General features: G+C 39.6%; 2 protein-coding genes across 2 annotated transcripts; one reads left to right on the top strand and one right to left on the bottom strand.

Moving 5' to 3' along the window:
• The first annotated feature begins 1,122 nt into the window (after window positions 1-1,122).
• On the top strand, window positions 1,123-10,570 carry LOC139961694 (creatine kinase, flagellar-like). Its single transcript, XM_071961097.1, has 6 exons — window positions 1,123-1,263; window positions 2,337-2,361; window positions 3,836-4,075; window positions 5,244-5,458; window positions 6,846-7,118; window positions 7,411-10,570. Exons 1-6 carry the CDS (start codon window positions 1,239-1,241, stop codon window positions 10,350-10,352), a joined length of 3,720 nt encoding a protein of 1,239 aa, XP_071817198.1. The 5' UTR covers window positions 1,123-1,238; the 3' UTR covers window positions 10,353-10,570.
• A 4,794-nt stretch (window positions 10,571-15,364) lies between these two features.
• Window positions 15,365-20,378, bottom strand: LOC139961700 (zinc finger MYM-type protein 1-like). Its single transcript, XM_071961109.1, has 4 exons — window positions 17,046-20,378; window positions 16,438-16,753; window positions 15,946-16,269; window positions 15,365-15,827 (listed from the first exon to the last, which is right to left on the bottom strand). Exons 1-4 carry the CDS (start codon window positions 18,432-18,434, stop codon window positions 15,409-15,411), a joined length of 2,448 nt encoding a protein of 815 aa, XP_071817210.1. The 5' UTR covers window positions 18,435-20,378; the 3' UTR covers window positions 15,365-15,408.
• Window positions 20,379-21,309: the final 931 nt, after the last annotated feature.

Below are 21,309 nucleotides of genomic sequence, written 5' to 3' on the forward strand. Positions count from 1 at the left end.
GAGTATTTTTTTGTACAATTTCGAACTGTGGGGCACAATCAAGGATCTTGATCGCAAAATTGACACTTTTCAAAGGAGACTACTTCGTAATATTTTCAACATTAGATGGACCAATAACAATTGGTTATCAAACGATGAGCTCTACAATGAAACCAACTAAACACCTTGGTCATCCATAGTCGCACATAGAAGATTAAGATATTTCGGTCATGTAGCAAGACTCCAGGAGGACGCTCCAGCTAAGGTTGCTTAAGAGAAGCATTGAGACATACTGCTAAACCAGTAGGAAGGCCCGTGACTACATTGCTTGGAAAAATAAAGTCGCAATTTAAGGACGTTAACATTAACAATTTCGAGGAAGCAATAAACCTTGCACAAGATCGTGATACGTGGCGGAGGTTTATCACTGAGCATGTCGGATAGACGAGACTCAACTTACTACTACTACTGCTACTACTACTGCTACTGCTACTATTACTACTATTACTACTACTACTACTACTACTATACTACTACTACTACTACTGCGCCTCGTTGAATGGAACATTCCATCTTTCAACTCATGAAATATTTGCACTATTGCACTCATAACCATTCATTATTTGTATAATATGTTCGGCTGTAGCATAATATACTTTATTCTGTGGATCTTTGAAATTAAACGTCACCATTTCCATACCGGATTAAATTCTTAGGAATATTTGCACGGATTTGGTGATGTGAAGGTATGATAAATGTCATTGTTTTAATTAATGAAAATTCGGGATCATTTATACTACTTGTGTTGGCTTCTGTAGGGTAGAAACGTTAAAGTAACAACATATAGCTTAGGTCATACAGCTTGTACACACATACGCGCACAGTGTGTTGCGTGTTTCCCGGTTTGGAAATGGCGACCGCACAACGGCTTTATGTTTAGCGGTATTATGAATCCGCGCTCTAAGGCTGCTGTTGCTAACGAACAGAGATGTGTTTTGTAGCACCATGCCATATTTTGGGTTACGCACAAGTGCGCTGCCAACGGCGCGCAAAATAGGTAAACTACAGCGTTTTCTCCTAATATCAATGATGTCAATGCGAATGGACTGAAGTGTGCGTGGTGCGTGCGTTGTGTACGCTAACCGATTTCTTTAAAAAATACAATCGTTTTGAAAACCATCATTCGAGTTGCCGTCAGGTTTAAGGTAGGGGACGTTTTCTGTTTCAGGAGCCATTGTCGAAGAAAATCATCGACCGAAATGGGATGTGGTGCATCCTCCCAAGGTAAAATACATCAAACACATTTGTTCTCTTTCTAGCTGTGTACGTTGACTTAAGTTAAAACTTGGGAAACTATCATAGTCCTACGACAAAAAAAGGAAAAGGCGTACAGGCTTAATGTTTTTATCACGGGGGTGTTTTCAGTGGCTAGCCAATAGGTGTACACACCAAATTTTGCGACCTCACAAAAACTTGAAGGTAGACATTTGGCAACAGTAGTTACGTGTAGGATTTATCGTAGACCACATGTATCGCCTGGATGTTCCACGGATGCACAATTTCACCTCTATAAAGTTGAATTTGTTTTTTTCTGGAGTGGACAGGAATCAGCCTCAACGACCTCAGGATCACGTCTCTCCTTTTTTCCCTTCAAATTCCCGGATCCGTTCTTTGTATTGGGTTCACGTCATTTTGTTCGAGTCCATAAACGTCTAAATTACTGGTCAACATAGAAACACCAGGCGACCATTGCAGATGCCGATATCTATAACAACGAAAGTTAGGGATGCACATTGTGCATATATCGAAGAAGTCTGTATTTACGTCACAATCAAAAGTTGATCACCGTGAAAATCTTGATATGATGATGGTTTACTGTAATTTCGCGATGCTGCTTTGAGCTCAAGTGTTCTATTATAGGTTAGCCGATGATGACGGTCCCTCTGGTTCTGCGGTATTATTTAGCTTTACTATGTGATTATACTAATGTGATTATATGGAGTTTTGATTAGAATACGCCATATGTGCATAGATTTGTATACTTGTACAGGTCTCGATTTAGCCTGCCACATTCGATAAGCAATTGAAACATGAAAGTGTAAAGAAATACAAAATTGATGCTTCACCCATTGACTATACACCAAATTCTAGTTGTTTTCGCTGAAGGCTATGTAAACATAGGCGTACAAAAATGTAGTTTACAATGAATTTCTAACACGGTACCTGCAGTGTATCATGCAGTATAATGTAGCTTTAAGGGGACACTCCGACATTGGGTGTTCTTGACGAAACACTTTAATTGTTGAAATGTTCTACTCATCTTCATTCCCCTCTCCCTCTCTCTTTTTCTTCTTCAGCATCAACTGCTGAGCAGCCAGAACCGTAAGTTCATTTTTCATGGTTTAATTAACTCAAATATTTTCCTTTCAAATTTTCACCCGCGGGTGTCCATGTTATTTTCGAAGATGCATGCCGTGGTTCGCGAAACTCTTCGAGATGTTTAGAGTACAAATGTTCTTCAATTACAGGACAATGGCATGCATTAAAACCCCCTGCGCGGTTTAATTTTATAACTTTTACTATACGTAGGCTATATTTTATTGTTGGTATGATCAGCTTTGACCAGATATTAGATTTATACTTGTAAAAGACTAAGGTCCCGAGTCAAAACGCTCGAAGCCGGAGAAAGAAAGAAAGAAAAAACTTCGCGAATGCCCTAAAACATTAAGATATAGTTCTTGGATACCCCATAACACCTTAGTTAGGCTACAAACCGAGGAGGCGGGAAGAGGGGGGGGGGGGGAGGGTGAGAAGGATGGGAGAATGGGAGTAGCTAATGAATCCAGTTTACGCAACTATACGGCTCTACTACTATCAAGTCACGTTTCAAAGCAAGCGTATACTGACAAGTGGCAACTGTTTCGAACCTCTGACAGCCACACAGGATAGGCCATTCGTATATAGGTTGCTCATATTACTGTCTGTGCGTCATGCTGCCGCATTGCAAACTGTGTCAGGACTGAGTCACAGTTCATAAAAAACACTGCAGATCCAACTGGGTGTGCCTTTAGGACTAACGGTTCAGAATTTTTATTGCAAATTTACCAAAGATTATTATCCCTGGAGAGATACATCCAGAACTATGCCACATATCTGCTATACTACAATATCTATGGCTTTATTAGATAATCATCCGTGTCAGCTTGCTTCTCGTTCTCTCACTCTCTATCTCTCTATCATATACCATGTACGGTATTTACATAAGAAATGAAAGAAAAGGCAAACTATGAAATTTAGATTTAAATGCAATTACATCGCGGTCATAAAGTCTTAAAAATTTACCTCAATTTAGCGGTCTCTAAATTGCATAATTTGTGTCGTTGTAGCCTATGTCTACTCATTTACGTAGAATAATTCAACGAATGACATTTTGCAGAACATTTGTCCCTGAGAAAATCTATTTTAAAATTGGATGACATTTCACACAGTTTGTCCTTTGGCACATTTGTAGTGTATCGTCTCAAGTTCAGCCTGCGTGATATATACTTATTGAGGTTGTGCTGTGCCTGAGGATCTGACCTTACAATCTGTTAAACTCAGTAGGTCAGCCGCTTTCACGTTTAAGCGTTCTTTTGTCAACAACAACAACAACAACAACAACAACAAAAACAACAACAAAAACAATATAAAAACAAAAGAAAAGAAGCGGAAATAGAAATGTAACCTATAGACTGATAATAGTGCATTTCAAAAGTATATCGAACTTAAACTTTACTTTTTATGTCAAAGGTCATACTCGTTTTACACTATTTTTGTTTTTACTCTTTTCTCTCATATTTCATTATCGTTATCAAAGGCAGCCAATTGTTATCAAGAATCATAAAAAGCAAGACAATGTCTCACAGAGTTCATCTGTTCCTTGCCCAACAACATCGGCTAATGATACCGTGAAGCCCGGGGAGAAAGCTACCACAGAGAAACAAACATCAAACCCCAAAAAGGCGGCAGTTGAATCAAAGCCTGCAGAAACATCAGAACGAGCAGAAGATCTCTTTGATCTGAGTGAAATGACTAATCTCGTGGAAGAGAATGTCGCGTAAGTCTTATACGTTTAAATATAAAGGCTATACCTCATAATTATATATCATGAATATTGCATCATATATTGCAGAAACGTGTTATAAGATCTATATAACCATTTCGTCATTTTTATCTCAATCTTTCGTTATTTTGATTCCGTTATATTTCCCGTTGCAAACTAAAGAAAATTTAAAAACCTTTCCGTCTTTTAATTGATTCCAAAAGTTAATTTTAAGCAGGCCTTATTTTATGGCAATGTTTTGGACAGAACAAGAGTATATATAGGGAACTGGCTTTGTACAGGGTATTTGCAATACTCAAGGACTCACAAAAAGGAGGAAACTTAGTTCGTTTTCCTGAGCATGTTCGTTTTCCTGAGCATGTTCGTTTTCCGGAGCATGTTCGTTTTCCAAAGAGTATGATTTCCTTTTCAAACAAAACATATAACTAGAGCGTTATGCCGATGATTTCATTTGATAGATAATTAAGCTTCTTTTAAAATGTGAAGTTCTTGTTCGTGTTCGGTCTGAAATTAACTTCGCTCCTACTCCGGCCGCGTGATTTGAATAAGACTATTGCACGACAGAAATGGTATACCCCAGCGGCGTAGCTTATCGAACCGACCCACCCCCCCCCCCCCCTCAAGACTCTGCCTGGCCCCTTAGAGTTGGTTTTAACATTCTTAAGCCAACGGTTCGCAACTACCAGCAATGTTTGTGCATGAATAATTGAATGAGTGCCGACATGCCTATATGCTATGTATAGTATATGTCTAATTTCTCTAACAGCTGACGAAGGAAACTATACCTCACTCATAGTTCGTGAAATTATGACGTGAAAAGTCCAAATTTCGATGAAACAATGACACGGATACACTATTAATTTCAATTAAAAAAGCCATCAATAAGATTTTGATACTTTAATTAAGATAAAATGTAGATATTTCGCGAATAAAACATTTCTATTTATCAAAATGCAACTTCGACAGTTCAATTAAGACAGGGAAAAATACCTAAAAACACGTAGAATGTTTGAGCAAAAGTGGAAAGTTCAAGAGAAAAAAAAAATTATAGGCTTTATATTTATAGGCTATATATTTATCGGCTATATATTTACAGGCTATATATTTGTAGATTTAACTTATCGATAAACGTGATTTGTATTATTTTTTTCTTACACTTCAGTCCAAATCCGAATTACCCGGAACTGACGCAACATAATAATTACTTGGCAAAGTGTCTCACGCCCTCTATTTACAACAAACTTTGCTCGTTGAAGACTCAGAGTGGATACACTTTGGACGGTTGCATGCAAACGGGTGTAGACAATCCCGGGCATCCTTTCATTATGACGGTTGGCTTGGTCGCAGGTGACGAAGAATGCTACGACCTATTTTCAGGTAAGTCGAATTAATAATTGCCTGTCTCCTACCCTATCTTACCCTACCTACCGTATCCTGTCCTGTACTACCATCCTCCTCTGGTAATCCAATTCAATAAGGCAAAACAAAGGCTCAATAATGGGTACATAGTTATAATTTAGTCTTAATTAGCGGTATTAAAAGTGTAGTCTCACTGTTATTCTACGACCAATGGCGAATGTATTATGGTTCTTTTACATCCATAGCATCCTCTTATTTCATAATGCTATACAACGTTTGTATTTTAGCCATAAAACACTGTCAAATTGTACAAACGTCGTGCCACAGTATTTTACGTCAAAACACACACACACACAAAACAATGTACTGTTGAGTAACTTTGTTAACGGTGCACAGTGTTTAACTCATTTACGCCCTGATTGGTAACAATGCTATAATGATTTTCGTAATACAATACTCTACGCAGCTTGGCCTAGCATCTGAAGAAATTTAAAACTCTGTGTCTATTTAATACTGGGTAAGAGGGGAGGATCCAAGACTTTATAAAGAATGGATGTTACGTTGGGTTCGTTGCAGCCCATATAACAGGTGACCCCCCCCCCCCCCCCGATAACAAATGGAATATTCTGAGGCATATTTGTACTATAAATTAGAAATATAATTTGGCTGAAACGTAAATTAGGAATATAATTTGGCAGAAACGTAAATTTGTTCTAATGACTTAGTTTTTGTGTGAGGTTGAAAGAGGGGTTGAGGGGGGGGGGTGTGTAACCCCACATTCTTGTATCCGCACCTGAGCAATCAACAATGGGATCAATGGAAGGATCATCCAAACTTACCACAATGATTGTCTTCTGAAAATACTAAACTTGTAAGGATTTAAAGCAGCTTACTTGAGTGACTCAGTTTACGTGAACATTGCGAAGTAAAATGTGGACATTTAAAGAACAAATATGGATTAATAAGCAAGATGAAGTAATTATTTGAGACGTTTGGATGAGTATTTCAGATACCAATAAGAGATCCCTGAGGGTCACATACAACAACAAATCCCCGAATATGATGTCATTTGGTTTGAATGACTCTGTTATGAAGCGTTTTGAAATTTATCATTATTGACCCTTACCCGTTTGGATTGTAAAATTTAACTGAAATCATATTTGTGCCCAAAAACACGTACAAAGTGGAAATCTTTATCAACCTTCGAGCGTGGGCATTTTGTACTTTTAACAGATTATTTTTTGTGTCCAGATTGGTTCTTTCTATACACAAGTTGAACATGAATATTTTCAAAACAGTCATATTAATAGAAATTTAAAACTGGCATGAGCGTAAATAATCCTTTATTTATTACCGAGGACCAAACTTTACCATACTACTGTCTTCTTTATCTTCAATGTTTTAGATATGTTCGATCCGGTAATCAGTGCACGTCATAGTGGTTACCCACCTCATGCAAAGCATAAGACAAATTTGAATCACAAAGAACTGAAGGGAGGTGACGAATTGGATCCAAAGTACGTGCTTTCTTGCCGAGTACGGACTGGAAGATGTCTCAGAGGATATGGACTGCCTCCCCACTGTTCCAGAGCAGAGAGGAGGGATGTTGAGCAAATACTATGTGAAGCTCTCGCAACTCTAGATGGACCTCTGCAAGGCAAATATTATCCTCTCAAAGGTAAGGTTATTTTTGATATTTGATACGATACTGTTGATTTAGATGGATATATTGTAAGATGAAACCGGCCAAGCAACTTTTGAAGGCAATGAAAGCAAAACAACGATAAAGTAGTTTAATGAATCTTCTCAAGCTACCCATGTTGGCATCACAAGGTCAATAGTGTTACTTTTTGTTTCCTTTTAGGCGCATATAAACTCGTTTGGTAACGTTAAAGTCAGTGACAAAACAAAAATCTTGATATTTCTGGTGATATTGACATGAAGTATATGTCATTTCTTTCTCTTTGCAGGAATGACGTCAGAAGAACAAGACCGTATGATTGATGACCACTTCCTCTTTGATAAACCAGTTTCTCCTCTCCTCTTGTCGGCTCGCATGGCACGCGATTGGCCAGATGCTCGTGGAATCTTTCACAACAAGGATAAAAACTTCCTGGTTTGGATTAACGAAGAAGATCACAGCAGAGTTATCTCGATGGAACTCGGCGGGAACATGACGAGAGTGTTTGGGAGGTTCTGTGATGGTCTCAATAAAGTGGAGGCTGCATTGAAAGCAAAAGGACACAGTTTTATGTGGAATGAGCACCTTGGGTACGTCTTAACCTGTCCATCTAATCTCGGTACCGGTGTCCGCGCTGGTGTCCACGTCAAGATCCCCAAGTTTAGTGAGCACCCCAAATTCGCAGACACTTTAGCTAAACTCCGGCTGCAAAAGCGAGGTACGGGAGGAGTAGATACAGCTTCTACCGATGGCACATTTGATATCTCCAATCTTGATCGCCTGGGTACTTCTGAGGTCGAGCAAGTACAAGGTGTCGTGAACGGGGTCGCTCTGCTGGTAAAGATAGAGAAGGCTTTAGAGAAGGGCAAAGATATTACCAGTTTACTTCCAAAAGACGATGCGGTGATTGTTGCTAAAGGTATGCCGGATCTTTCAAAACACAATAACCACATGGCACATTGCCTTACACCACAAATCTGGAACAATCTTCAAAAACTTAAAACTCCAAACGGTGTCACCTTGGTGGATTGTATACGAACGGGTGTGCTGAACCCAGGACATCCTCATATCATGACAGTTGGTATGGTGGCAGGTGATGAGGAATCATATGACGTGTTTGCAGAGCTATTTGATCCCGTCATTGATGCTCGCCATGGAGGTTACTCTAAAGAACAGAAACACCTGACTTGTTTAGACCCATCGAAGTTGAAAGGTGACACGTTCGACTCCAAGTACGTTTTATCGTGCAGAGTTAGAACCGGCCGGAGTATACGCGGTTACTCTCTACCCCCACACTGCACGAAAGAAGAGAGAGCTGCTGTCGAAGCCATCACGACTGAAGCGTTAATGGAACTAACTGGAGACTTTGCCGGAACGTACTATCCACTAGAGGGCATGACCGAAGAAGTTCAAGAAAAACTCATCGAAGACCACTTTCTCTTTGATAAACCAGTTTCACCATTGCTCACTGCATCCAGGATGCATCGCGACTGGCCACATGCTCGTGGAATTTGGCACAACGCCAACAAAAACTTTCTGGTTTGGGTCAATGAAGAAGATCACATGAGAGTCATTTCAATGGAAACTGGTGGTAACATGCGACGGGTATTTGAAAGATTCTGTAATGGCCTCAAGAAAGTGGAAGACCTAATTAAAAAGAAAGGAAAAGAATTCATGTGGAATGAGCATCTTGGATATGTATTGACATGTCCTTCAAATCTAGGTACTGGATTACGAGGTGGAGTTCATCTTAAAGTACCACTGCTTAGCCAAGAACAGTGTTTCGAACGTCTCCTGAAGGTCCTGAGACTTCAAAAACGAGGCACTGGTGGAGTAGATACTGCATCTACGGATGGAACTTTCGACATTTCCAACGCTGATCGACTAGGTACCTCTGAGCTTAACCAAGTACAGTGCGTTGTTTCCGGTGTCAACTTGATGATTCAAATGGAGAAATTACTTGAGCAGGGAAAATCAATCGATAATCTTCTACCCAAAGAATGTAATATTTTTAAACCAGCCGAGACCAAGATGGACAACTTCCCCGATTTAACGCAACATAACAATTACTTGTCCCAGTGCTTAACGAAGGAAATATATGACAAACTATGCGGACTGACAACGAAAGCTGGGGTAACACTTGACACATGTATGCAAACTGGTGTGGATAACCCCGGGCATCCATTCATCTTTACTGTCGGCCTCGTGGCAGGTGACGAGGAATGTTACGACCTCTTTGGTGATCTCTTCGAGCCTGTCATCAGTGCTAGGCATGACAATTATCCACGTGACGGAAAGCATCCAACGGACCTGAACCCGGAGAAGCTTCGTGGAGGTGATAATTTAGATCCAGAATTTGTACTGTCTTGTCGTGTTCGCACAGGGAGGAGTATCCGTGGTCTACGCCTTCCGCCGAGTTGTTCCAGGGAGGAACGTGCTGCCGTTGAGTCGACCGTCTGCGACGCTCTGTCTACCCTTGACGGTGATCTGAAAGGAACCTACTATCCTCTGACTGGCATGAGTGAGGAAACGCAAGACAAACTCATTGCTGATCATTTTCTATTCGACAAGCCTGTTTCTCCCCTTTTGACTTCTTCAAACATGGCCAGAGACTGGCCACAGGCACGCGGTATTTGGCACAACGAACAGAAGAATTTCCTCGTCTGGGTGAATGAAGAAGATCACACAAGAGTCATTTCAATGGAAAAGGGGGGAAATATGCGTCGTGTTTTCAGCCGCTTCTGCGAAGGATTACAGAAAGTTGAAAACAGCATCAAGAGCAAAGGTCATTCCTTTATGTGGAATGAACATCTAGGCTATATCCTGACGTGCCCATCTAATCTCGGGACAGGATTACGAGGAGGAGTGCACCTAAAGATACCCTTACTGTGCAAGCATGAGAAGTTTGATGCACTACTGAAAGAGATGCGCCTTCAAAAGAGAGGTACGGGTGGAGTGGATACTGAGGCGACCGACGGAACATTCGACATTTCAAATATCGATCGCTTAGGAACTTCTGAAGTTCAGCAAGTACAATGTGTAATCGATGGCGTAGAGCTCTTCATAAAGATGGAAAAGGCACTGCGGGCCGGCGAGAATATTGACCATCTCATGCCTATGTCACTTGTTGATCGACCGACTGCCCCGGAACCAGACAAGATAGAGACAATTGAAACTTCGGCCAGTGAAGATCCCGACTTTGGAGAACCACTTACGGCTCCCACAGAATGATAAATGCTTGGATACTACTTAATTCATTTAACTAATTTAAAGTTACTTTCAAAATATCATTGATTAGTGTGTAAGAAACAAAATTTTGATGTAGCACTTTAAAAAGCTTATTTTATCGAACATATATGTACTTTTGTTAATTATGAAAGAAGAGATTACACGCAATTATTGAAATGTTAATGTCATATTGAATTGAATAATAACGGTCAATTCATATAGTACAACCCGTTCGATTGTTTTTCGCTTACATTTAATTCAATGGCCGAATACAATTGGTAAGCTTCCATATCTTAAAAATGGCCACACATTCTTGGTCTTGTGGCAAACTTCTCGGTGCACGTCCAGTTGTCTTATATGATAAGTGCAACTGATAAGTTTATGCAGTTCCAATAAGAAATTTACGAGCTCCGTTCCTTAATGTAACCTTTTTGTCATGAAAACCCTCTCAACCTATGAAAATATAGCATTACAGCCCCGTCCCTCCACTCCATTTTCAAAGGTCCACCTTTGCCTTGAGACGTAGACTGCATGGTCTTCGATCGTGGTGCTGGGTTCGGTTAATGTGACAGCTACACAAACTAAATGGATATGGGTGAAATTACAGCACCACTTTGCATTTAAGTACAATTAATTAAAAAAAAAAAGAATTCAACAAAGAATATAGGATAATCATATTTCGTAAAAACCAGTCGGAATCAAGAAAACGAATCAAACAGTTTTGAGACTCAGACAGAGGTAATTTGCCTCGTTAAGTTTTGCTACTCCGATGTCAGGAAGTAGAGAGACCAAAGACTACAGAACGAAAACTACGAGAGTAGTTTGTAAAAGTTCTTAAATTAAGATTTTGACCAATTTGTGAATGTTAACACTAATTCAGACCATCAAAAATCTAATTCCGCTGCTGCAATTATTATGCAGCTTTAACATCAGGTTAAGTTTAAAACTAAAATATAAAATAATTTCAAATCCATATCTGAGCTATATATGAATCCTCAACCAGAATGATCCGTTCTCACTGCCACAGTCACAGCCTGTTATCTTCGTAGGAATGGTTCAGGTGTTGTTGATATGTCTATTTTGTATGAAAGAGCACATAAATACAAAAAGAACAGTGAAGAAACTACCATGATAGCATGCTCTGTTAAGGATATATGACACTTTGAAGATATCAAAATTTCTTTGGAAACGACTGGTGTAGAAAGACTTACTGTGAGGGTGTGACGTCACGTCCTCACGTCCTTAACATTTGTGAATATATTTCTTTAAAAATTATTTACATTTTTTAACACAGTTGAAAATAATATAATCATAAAATCCTTCAGATGTTTAATCTCAAATACTTCCTTTGACAAATATGAGATCACCTGATCACCATCTTTTGGTTGAAGGTCATGAAATCTCACAAAATATTTAGAGAAAAAAACTTTTCAGGAATGTGAGGATGTGACATCACAGCTAGTCAGATATCAGCAGTTTCTACACAATCTGATAACACTTTACACTTGAATATCTCTTTAACCGAAAAAATATATTTGAACAGTTTTTTCACCATTGTGTTTCTTTTATTGTCCTCTTTCATATAACATAAACATGTATGACAAATGAACCAATCCTTTAAATTCAAATTCAAATGTCCAACTGGTACATTTGTCTTCTGAAAATTGCTAAGTTGGGGTTAATCATTATCGGCCAACGTGAGTAAGAACGGACCCACGAATACCGTTCAATTTTTTTATTAAGGCTGAAATAGAATGATTCTTTAACGTCATGTTTCCGTCCTACTCTCAAGGCAACCAGAGCAAAAACAAATGCAATTGTTCGACCCGCAGCCATTCGGTTCGACTCTTAAAACTATTGTTTTGTAACTAGTAACATAATTCAATGATTGGAACACCCCATCACGCTGAACCCACCCGACATTTGCCTGCAGTTGTATCGACATGGCTCATTAACATCACGTAATACAATCACGAATCTTCTGCACGGATGATAAACTGCGAATCGTCTATCAGTATAAAACTATGCTTTTCCTGCTGAAACATGAAATTCTACGTCTTTATCTACTTTTAAATAGATGCAATTGACTGATTTTAAGCAAGACTGAACTTTCAAACGTTCATGCAGTTCTTCACAATGTTGTCGATATTGTATCTACCTCATCTAGATAATAATAAAAAAGAAGACTTAAGAAATACAGGCTTCAATCGACTAATTAACTGGAAGCCACTCACAAAAAACGAACATAGGCATTTAATCATTAAAACGTCCTTAGTATAAATGGACGACACAGGAATTCCGTATCTATATGTTTCATTTATATTTATATTATTTCGTTTTAGGGTTGGTCGATAAATTATTCGTTTGTACGCATGTGCGATCTTTGGCAACGAAAGTTATGATCAAGAAGGGAAACTATCGACGTTTGCATTTACTCCGTTACTTAAAGTGGCCATGACACGAAAATTTCAAAGTCCTATATTTTTGGGATCCATCAAAGAATGTTCTCTAGAACATGTATCAACCAATCTGCCAGTTTAAAACTTGATTTTTCAAGTCGAAAATTGAGAATGAATTTACCTTTTTCGGCGTTTGAAACTTTGTTTACTCGAAAATTTTCCGATTCGCATGACGTCATGTGACGTCACGTTTTGAACACATTTGTTGTCGCTGCTTTACGATCCTCCGAACATACCATTCACGTACACAGTAGACAAGTACACATACCACTAGTAGTTACTAAACAAAACACCGATCACAAGTGCGATATCAAATCAAAATTTCCTGTGAAATGGCGGATCCAGAACCAATTGCGGCAACCGAAGTTCAAAGTGATAATGGTTCTTCACTAGGCAGTGAAATTGGGCTATAATTAGAGTGCCCTTTCTCATATTCGAAGCAGAGAGTGAAGGCGATGATCATTCCAATATTGAACCGAACGTTGAGGGTGGAGCGGAGGTGTTAGAACCGTATCAGTTCGAGCCTGTTAAACGAGACGAAATTGAAGCTCCACAACAAATCGAAGAAGAAATCCGTTCGAAACCATTGCAAGGAACATACAAAGTGGTAAGAATTTATTAACGAAGCATCTAAAAACAAAATCCAGTCCATTTTGTGCATGTGTTGTTGGAATTCGCGGAACACCCTAAACCGTATTGTGCGTTGTGTTACGGTAACTTACAACCCATATGTAGAGTGTGTAGTACTAGTAGGGTTGGTTGCATACTGAAAGTTTGGCTCGGGGATGTAAGTTGCATTATGCAGCCATGCTAGGTAGGCATATGTGTTATTTCATACTCATTATTACTTGGCTAGTACTTTGGCCTGGAGTTTTGCAAATCAATTTTCTGAAACAAAAGAATGTTTCATGATACACGGAAGGTGTAAAATCACAACAAATGTAATCATAACTGTACATTGTATGCCTGCTTGTTATTGTGGACATCATGGCCAACATTAATACATTTTGAACTTTCATAAATTTTTTCCCAGGCAGTACAGATACATAGCCTACGGTCAACAGGTTCAATGATACTTGGGGTTCCTAGCAAGACACGTCAGAGTTGTGCTACCATCATGTGCAGTCCAAAGGATCAGAAGTGATTTTCCAGCCAATCAGTGGCGGAGATTTCTTGTCAGAGGTGGGGGGGTTGCAGGCCGGCCCACTATCTAAGCGGAGCGCCACCATCGGTTGGCGCGTAGCGTACAAAATTTTTTTTGGTAAAAAGTGCCTCTCAGATTGCCGGAAACGGCACTTCTGAGGCCTTGCAAGTTGCATCTAAACATTCTTTATTTTATAATCTCACGTTTTAGAAATTTACACTTCCCAAAAAATTTGGTAAATTAGAAGAAGAAAAAATGGTAACATCACTTTGAAGGGGAAATATAGGACAGTATATTTTTTAAGCTCCTATTTAGTTACCGTATTTATTATTTTAACACAGTACTCAGCTACCTCCAGAAAAACAACCATTGTTTTGAAAAAACAAACATACAAAAACATACGACACGTAGGCGGGATAATGTCGCTGTGTCGGGTGAGACTGCAATTTGTCTCACAAAAAAGTATAAAATATAACAAAGAATATGATAAACCTGTACTTCTAGGCTTGTAGGCACTCCCCCCCCCCCCCCCCACCACCATCCATGAAAAAGAAAATGTTTCTTATATACACTCATGTCGGGGATGTCTAGATATACAGTTGACAAGTTAGAAAAAAAAAAATTTGATCGTGCGAAAAGCGCGGTAGCCCAGATGAGCTGCGCTTACGGTGGTGTTACACGGAAATATTCGGGCATCATGATGCTAAATAAAGAAAATCATGGAATTGTCGGGCAAAAATTTGAAAAAAATTCGGGCAAGTACTGCATATTTATATATATATATATTTATCGATGAAATTCGTAATGAGTTGGAAAATCAAGAACAGTGAAAAAACTTTCAGCCTCCACCGGGATTCGAACCACGGGCCTCCCGCTCTGTACGCGGACACCCTAACCAATAGGCTATGGACGCTGATTGTATGTCCAGAGGTTCTGAACCGGTAAGGAAGATCGTAATTCCACTGTAGGCGTTTGTCACCTGTATCGAACAATACTAGTTCTGTTTTTGGTGACATATTTTGCCTTTCTCTAGAGATCAAACATGATGCTAACCAACTCGAAAATCATTTGTGATTCCTAAAGCCGGATCTCGAAAGAGATACTTTTGAACAGACTTAATGTTAATGCAACGGAGGTAAACGACAAAGGCAAATGAATATATATTAATGAAAATCGTAATGAGTTGGAAAATCAAGAACAGAGAAAAAACTTTCAGCCTCCACCGGGATTCGAACCAACTAGCTCGGGAATTTGCAGGATTCCTGATATATATATATATATATATATATATATATATATATATATATATATATATATATATATATATATATATATTTATATTTGTTTATTTAATATTCTCCTCTTAGGCTGCCCGAATTTTTCAGGGACTTTTGCCCGAATTTCTTGTCCTCTGGAAATTTGCAGTCTGCCCCCCCCCCCCGCCTCGTACGCTATTTCAAGTGAAGTTTCCAAACATATTCTTTCTTGTTTGCGACCTTCCTGCAAATTCCCGAACTAGTTGGATAATGTCCACTGTATCCAGCTTTCTCTTGTGCACGTTACATACGGCCACATGGTTGAGTCTCCTCTGGGTCATTGTGCTGCGCAACCAGGTTTTCAGACGCCGGAGAGCGGAGAAACTGCGCTCACATTCGCATGAGGTAACGGGACAGACCAATAAAAGACGGAGGAGCATCAGCACATGGGGGAACAGAGCCCTTACTTCTGTTGACATTCCACGAAAAGCCAGACTGGCTTCATGCATGGATGTGGCATTTGTTGTCTGTAGAAACATATCCAGCTGCGTCTTGAATGCTGTTGGGTTTAGATCTGACAGCTCTGGGTATTTCTTTACGATCACTTCGTCAACTTTCCCTATGAATAAGAAAACAAACAGTCTAAACAGTACTATCTGGAATACTTTTCTGACATAAATGGGCATATTTTATTTACCAGGTAAGTTTACATTCAAAATTCAAAAGAGGAAACGCACCTGTTGTAAGAATTTTTTGCAGATCATTGTAATCTGAAAGGCCAGCATTGGACGAAATATCGAACCTCTCCTTAAGATTGCCAAGCATCCCATCAAGAAGCTTATAATACTGTATCCTGTAGTATTCCTCAGCAGTTGTGGGTTTGTAGCCTGCAGCTGGCCCTGTAATCCGCTTTGGTGGTTGCCTCCGTCTTGGTATCTGAAGCGGGTCTAGGTCGTACTTGTCTGCTGCTAGACTCGTCTCTCTAAAGATTTCGTGAAATGCCTCAGCATTACGAAGCTCTTCGAGCTGTGCAGTGGTCTTAGCAACAGATTCCAGCATTCCTGATTTCCGAAAATGCAAAAAAAGTAAATGAGTTTGAGTAACTAAAATTGGTCAATTGAACTACATTGCCCATGAACATGTTTAGCTGTTACCAACATATTCATTTCACATGTCCCTGCCATTCAATGTTATTTTTTAATCCTATTAATTACGACCTAAACTCTCACCTGAAATGTTAGCAGACTTCGACTGAAGTCCACGGTTGAGTGTTTCCAGTGATGCTAGTGGTTTGTTTGCCACTTTCAAAGCAAGTAAAACCTCTGCTTTCTGAAATCTATCAAGGAGGCCGTTTGCTTTGGCAGAGGTATCGGATATCCCGTGGGACATTTCTTCCAAACTGGCCAGAATTGCTTCATAGTTTTGAATAACAGCGTCAACTGCAGCTTGACGACAGAGCCACCGAGTTGGGCATAATGGTCTGATATTGGCTGAGCTGGTACCTCCCAACCCTTCAATATCTGCAGCGATGTCCTTGAATATGCCCTAAAAGATAAGTACAAAGAATACAGATCGAGGGCACTGTCTTTGGTACAACTGCTAAATGCATTGGTGAAGTTAATTTTCACTGAAGATTCAGATTTTCTGTCACTGTCCCTGTAATAGACCATCGGATCTCCACCTTAAAGGTCATAGCATAATGTTGGCATTAGTAAAGATCCACAAATTCTTAAAACTATAACTTTGCAATTGAATTTGACTGTGTCATTCTGCTGTGTTACTCTCTATTCTTTATAATTGAGAGAATGATATCATAATGATAACAAATTTGACATACCTTGTATTTGCCTGATCTCCTGTAGAGAACACCAAGTTCATGGACCCACTGTAGGGCATCACGCACCAGAGTACACTCTGTAACAGCATCCTTCATGACTAAGTTGGAGACATGTGAGCTGCAGTGAAAGTACATCGCTAGTGGCTGCTTCTCTTTTATCTTAGCTTGGCACCCTCTGTACTTGCCGCTCATGTTTGATGCTCCATCATAAGTTTGTGCACGTAAATTCTCGACTGAAAGGCCAAGACGAGCGATTACATCCAGTATCATAATGGAGATAGCCTCACCGGTGGAAGATGCCATTTCATACAAACCTATGAAATCTTCTCTGACATTAAGCTCATCATCAACGGATCTGAAACAAATAGACTCTTGTTCAGTTCCATTAATGTCCTGCGTACCATCCACCATTACCGCGAATACCACATGACCACGTATGTCCTTAACAATATCACGGATAATGCTGTGGCTTAGCATCTGCATAATCTCTTCCTGGGCTTGATGGGAGGTGAAGTTAGTATCACGGGAAAGGTATGGACCCAAGTGCGGATCATCCTCACTTCGCAACTTGAGAAGTTGACAAAAATTTCCCTCTTCCTCGTCATGTCCTCGAGATGCTATGCCTTGGCGTACAAGGTATCTTACTGAAGTAAATACCCTTACAAGATTTCTTCTGTGGATTTCTTGCTGTTTTGCAGAATGAGAGTCTATTAGTGCTCTCACAGTTTTGGCCTCCTGTGCTTTCAACTGGCTGAGTGCAAAATTGTGTGTAGATGACAATTGGTGTTGCTCAAATCGGCCCAGTGCCTTCTTGCCACGTCCCATTACTTTTTTCCAATTTTTGAATCCAGTAGTGATGAACGCAAGATCTTTCACTCTTGCAATATCCAGCAAACCTTTCTGATATGCGTCATGGCAGGAAAAACACAGCACACCTTCTTTTTCATGGTCGTAGTGTAGCCATGAGTACATGCTAAACCATTTAGCTTGAAAATGGAACTGCTGATGTTTTGCAACTTTTGGTGGGATACAGGATGTATCTTCTGGGTGGTATGGAGAATCAGGCAGATTTCGTCTCCTAGGATTTCCGGTCATGACATCTATCGGAGGTGTGTCACCAGAAGGCTCCATGTGTTGACTGCTTGCCTTTGCATTGGTAGATTCCTCAGTGGCAGTTTCCTCATCGCTGCTAATAGTTTGTTCAACATGGTGTATAGCAGTAGCACCACCCGACGCGTTGTTGTTATTGCTCCTGTTGGGGTGTTCAGGGGGAGCAGGTGTTACAACAGATCGTGTTTCTCCTGGTTTCTTTTGATTTGGCTTGAACCAATTTGTTATCTTGTTCTCTGTTTGTTTCTTGGGAATCTTGGAGGACCGTCGATCTGCCATGATGCCTACATATACATATACAGGTATACATAGTAGAAAGGTATAAATACCGGTAAGTAGCTTTTATCACAAACCTTCAGAATCAACTTTAAAAATTTGGTCTGGAATTTTATGCATACCGGTATGTTAACCCTTTACCCTTCCCTGCATGTCCAGGCAGAGCTTAAAACTGCCAGTAGGGATGGGATTTACTGAGCTCTGTGAGCTGGGACAATAGATGTGTCTGACTGTGTAAGCTAATGGCAAGCCATGTGGGACACTGCAAACACCGCATAATATATCCGCGTATTAATTCGAATATATACGCGTATTAATTCGAATATATGTGTTGTACATGTGTAAAGTTTCGCTTTGTGAAGTGATCTCGCGAGCCCGCCAAAACATTCATCGTTGGTATGTACACAGCAAGAGCGGAAATGTGTTTTCGTGTATATTCTAATTAATCCGTGCATATATTGGATTTAATCCCCACATGTTTTCTAATTTAATACGTGTATATATTCGAATTAATACGTGTATATATTCGAATTAATACGCGGATATATTTGGGCCATATGATTGGCTAATAATATATACGCGTATATATTCCAATTAATACGCGTATAAATTACGATTAATACGCTGATATATTATGCAGTGTTTGTCCCACATGGCTTGCCATATACGCTTGCGAGTTGCGAGGTTGCTGTATGCTTATAGTGCTAAAATAGGCGTCCGGAGTTAGATGGAACAAATATGCTGAAATAGGCGTCTGAGCGTTCAAAACTTTAGGGAGAAAAGTGTTCAGAATCTTAACACAAGTGTTCAAAATTATTTGAACACCAGATTGCGTGTGTTAAATTTTGGTGTCAAAAGACTGAACTCGCAGTGTACAGAAACCGAATGAGTCATTAATTTTCTACACGCTGCGTTTTATAGAGTAGGCCTACCGAAGTGTCACGTCAGTTATGCATGACAACCGTGCCGTGCTGTCTAAACAAACTTAAAACAAATTAAACTTAAACCAATTAACAAACATAAACCGTAACGCTATAGGCTTTTGAATCGATCATGTTTTGATCATTATTTTCTTTATTGTTGTTCGGAATTTCACTCTTTATGACCCACAAACAAGTCTGACCATGATTATAGGCCAACATACTTGCATTTGTAGAGTTTTCTTTCGTAAGTATGACTCACTGACGATTAAAAACAGTAGTGCCCAAATCGTAATTATTTGCGTTGACTTTATACGTAAACTGTCAACAAGTCACAGTTCCGCGAAATTGTGTGGGCCGGTGGCCATAGCAAGTTAGCAACGGGCAGTTATTTCAATCTACAGTCATCACATACTCCAAACTTTGCCAAAATAGTCCTAACTCCTAAGGTAGTCCCCTACAACACAACCAATGTAATTATCAATGCATGCCTAAAACAATAAGAGTACATTTTTACCAAACGGTGCTGTGTAACTGTAAGACGTAAGGCACGTGCGGCGAAATCGACCTCGCGTTGATAGTGCCAAAGCGCGCTAGCCTAGCGACAGATTTCGACACTCATGTTGCCTACGTACATGTACTTAGAAACACCTCGTTGAAGTTGGCAAGTGTATACAGTTCCAAAGCTATTCAACAGCAACAAAACGTTATTTGTGTATGTCTGTTGTGGGGTGAAGTTAGCGCTATGAGCTACAAGTTCCAATGCGCAAGGTGGGGGAAAGGGGCTAGAAATAATGAGTGGGTCAATTCTAACTGGATTTTCGGTCATTAATTGTTGATGTAGCCTACCAGGTGAAAGGTTGAAATGACTTTAACAATTTCAAATTTAATAATTTTATTTATTATGCCATTTGGAACACATAACATAGGCTATAACAGAACATTACTGGCAAAAACTAGGGGGGGTTGATTGTGTGGGCCAACCCCCCCTCTTCAAAAACTGGGGGGGTTAAAACCCCCCCAACCCCCCCTGTTTCTCCGCCAGTGCAGCCAATGGTCATTACACTGGATTCAAGTTGCCAGGAGAAAACTCATTGTATAGGAAGCCTTGGTTGAGAAATTCCTCCAGAAACACCTTTTCTAAACTACGATTGTGTTGGATTATCAATCCGTCAGGGTTCCCTCAGTGTTGATATATTGAAATTCAAGACTTTTAATTCAGGATGAAAAGGTTATTTTCCAGACCCAACATCAACAATGAAAGAAAAGGCATGTTTTGAAGCATTTGGACACAAGTATTGGCGTGACCGTGATGTCATATAATATGTGCATAAGGGAACGGACATTGACCTTTTTAGGGGCATTTACCTCCCAGACGTTTGATTCGTACCTTTAATCTGGAAACCAAAATATCCATATCACCAATGATATTTGACAGAAAAGTCATAATAAAGACCAATGGAGGCAGCAGAACTCTTGAATGTTTAGACTTTGTTTCTTCAGCAGCAGTTGGTTTGTTTTGTAGTCTTTCTTCAAAAACTCAGCAGTACACCCTGTTAATGGTCTTCGATTGTTTTAATGCGTGTGATGCTGTGTTTCACATTGCCCATCAGTGTTGTACGTGTCGTCGTGCTTGTGTAACATTTTTGCATGTGAGTTACTTCGTGCAGTGTTTCTTGGTTTAAATAACCCTTTATTGTATTTGCTTCTGGATTATTCTAATTAATTTGTCACAACAACGATTGATAGCGATGGACATGCAACTGCTTTGTAGGCTTAAAGCCAAAAAAATCATGTATATAAGTTGTTTTCTTTTAATCTCCTTTGATGTCACAAATTACATTAGTGTAATTTAAGAATGATAATGTTTATGGAAAGTACAGTTTTACTTTTATGTCATATAATACAATGATTGTTGTTAATGTTAGTTCAGATTGTCCAGAATGACTGTCTAGAAC

This window comes from Apostichopus japonicus, chromosome 20, assembly GCF_037975245.1.
Source record: "Apostichopus japonicus isolate 1M-3 chromosome 20, ASM3797524v1, whole genome shotgun sequence".
NCBI lineage: Eukaryota > Metazoa > Echinodermata > Holothuroidea > Aspidochirotida > Stichopodidae > Apostichopus > Apostichopus japonicus.

Bases quoted from the DNA above. Each gene is read 5' to 3' on its own strand.
- LOC139961694 (XM_071961097.1), top strand. From the start codon at position 1,239: ATGGGATGTGGTGCATCCTCCCAAG. The intron at 2,362-3,835 runs GTAAGTTCATTT...TCGTTATCAAAG, and splicing joins ACTGCTGAGCAGCCAGAACC to GCAGCCAATTGTTATCAAGA. The intron at 5,459-6,845 runs GTAAGTCGAATT...TCAATGTTTTAG, and splicing joins ATGCTACGACCTATTTTCAG to ATATGTTCGATCCGGTAATC.
- LOC139961700 (XM_071961109.1), bottom strand. From the start codon at position 18,434: ATGGCAGATCGACGGTCCTCCAAGATTCCCAAGAAACAAACAGAGAAC. The intron at 16,754-17,045 runs GTATGTCAAATT...CTTATCTTTTAG, and splicing joins GGAGATCAGGCAAATACAAG to GGCATATTCAAGGACATCGC. The intron at 15,828-15,945 runs GTGCGTTTCCTC...TCTTATTCATAG, and splicing joins GCAAAAAATTCTTACAACAG to GGAAAGTTGACGAAGTGATC.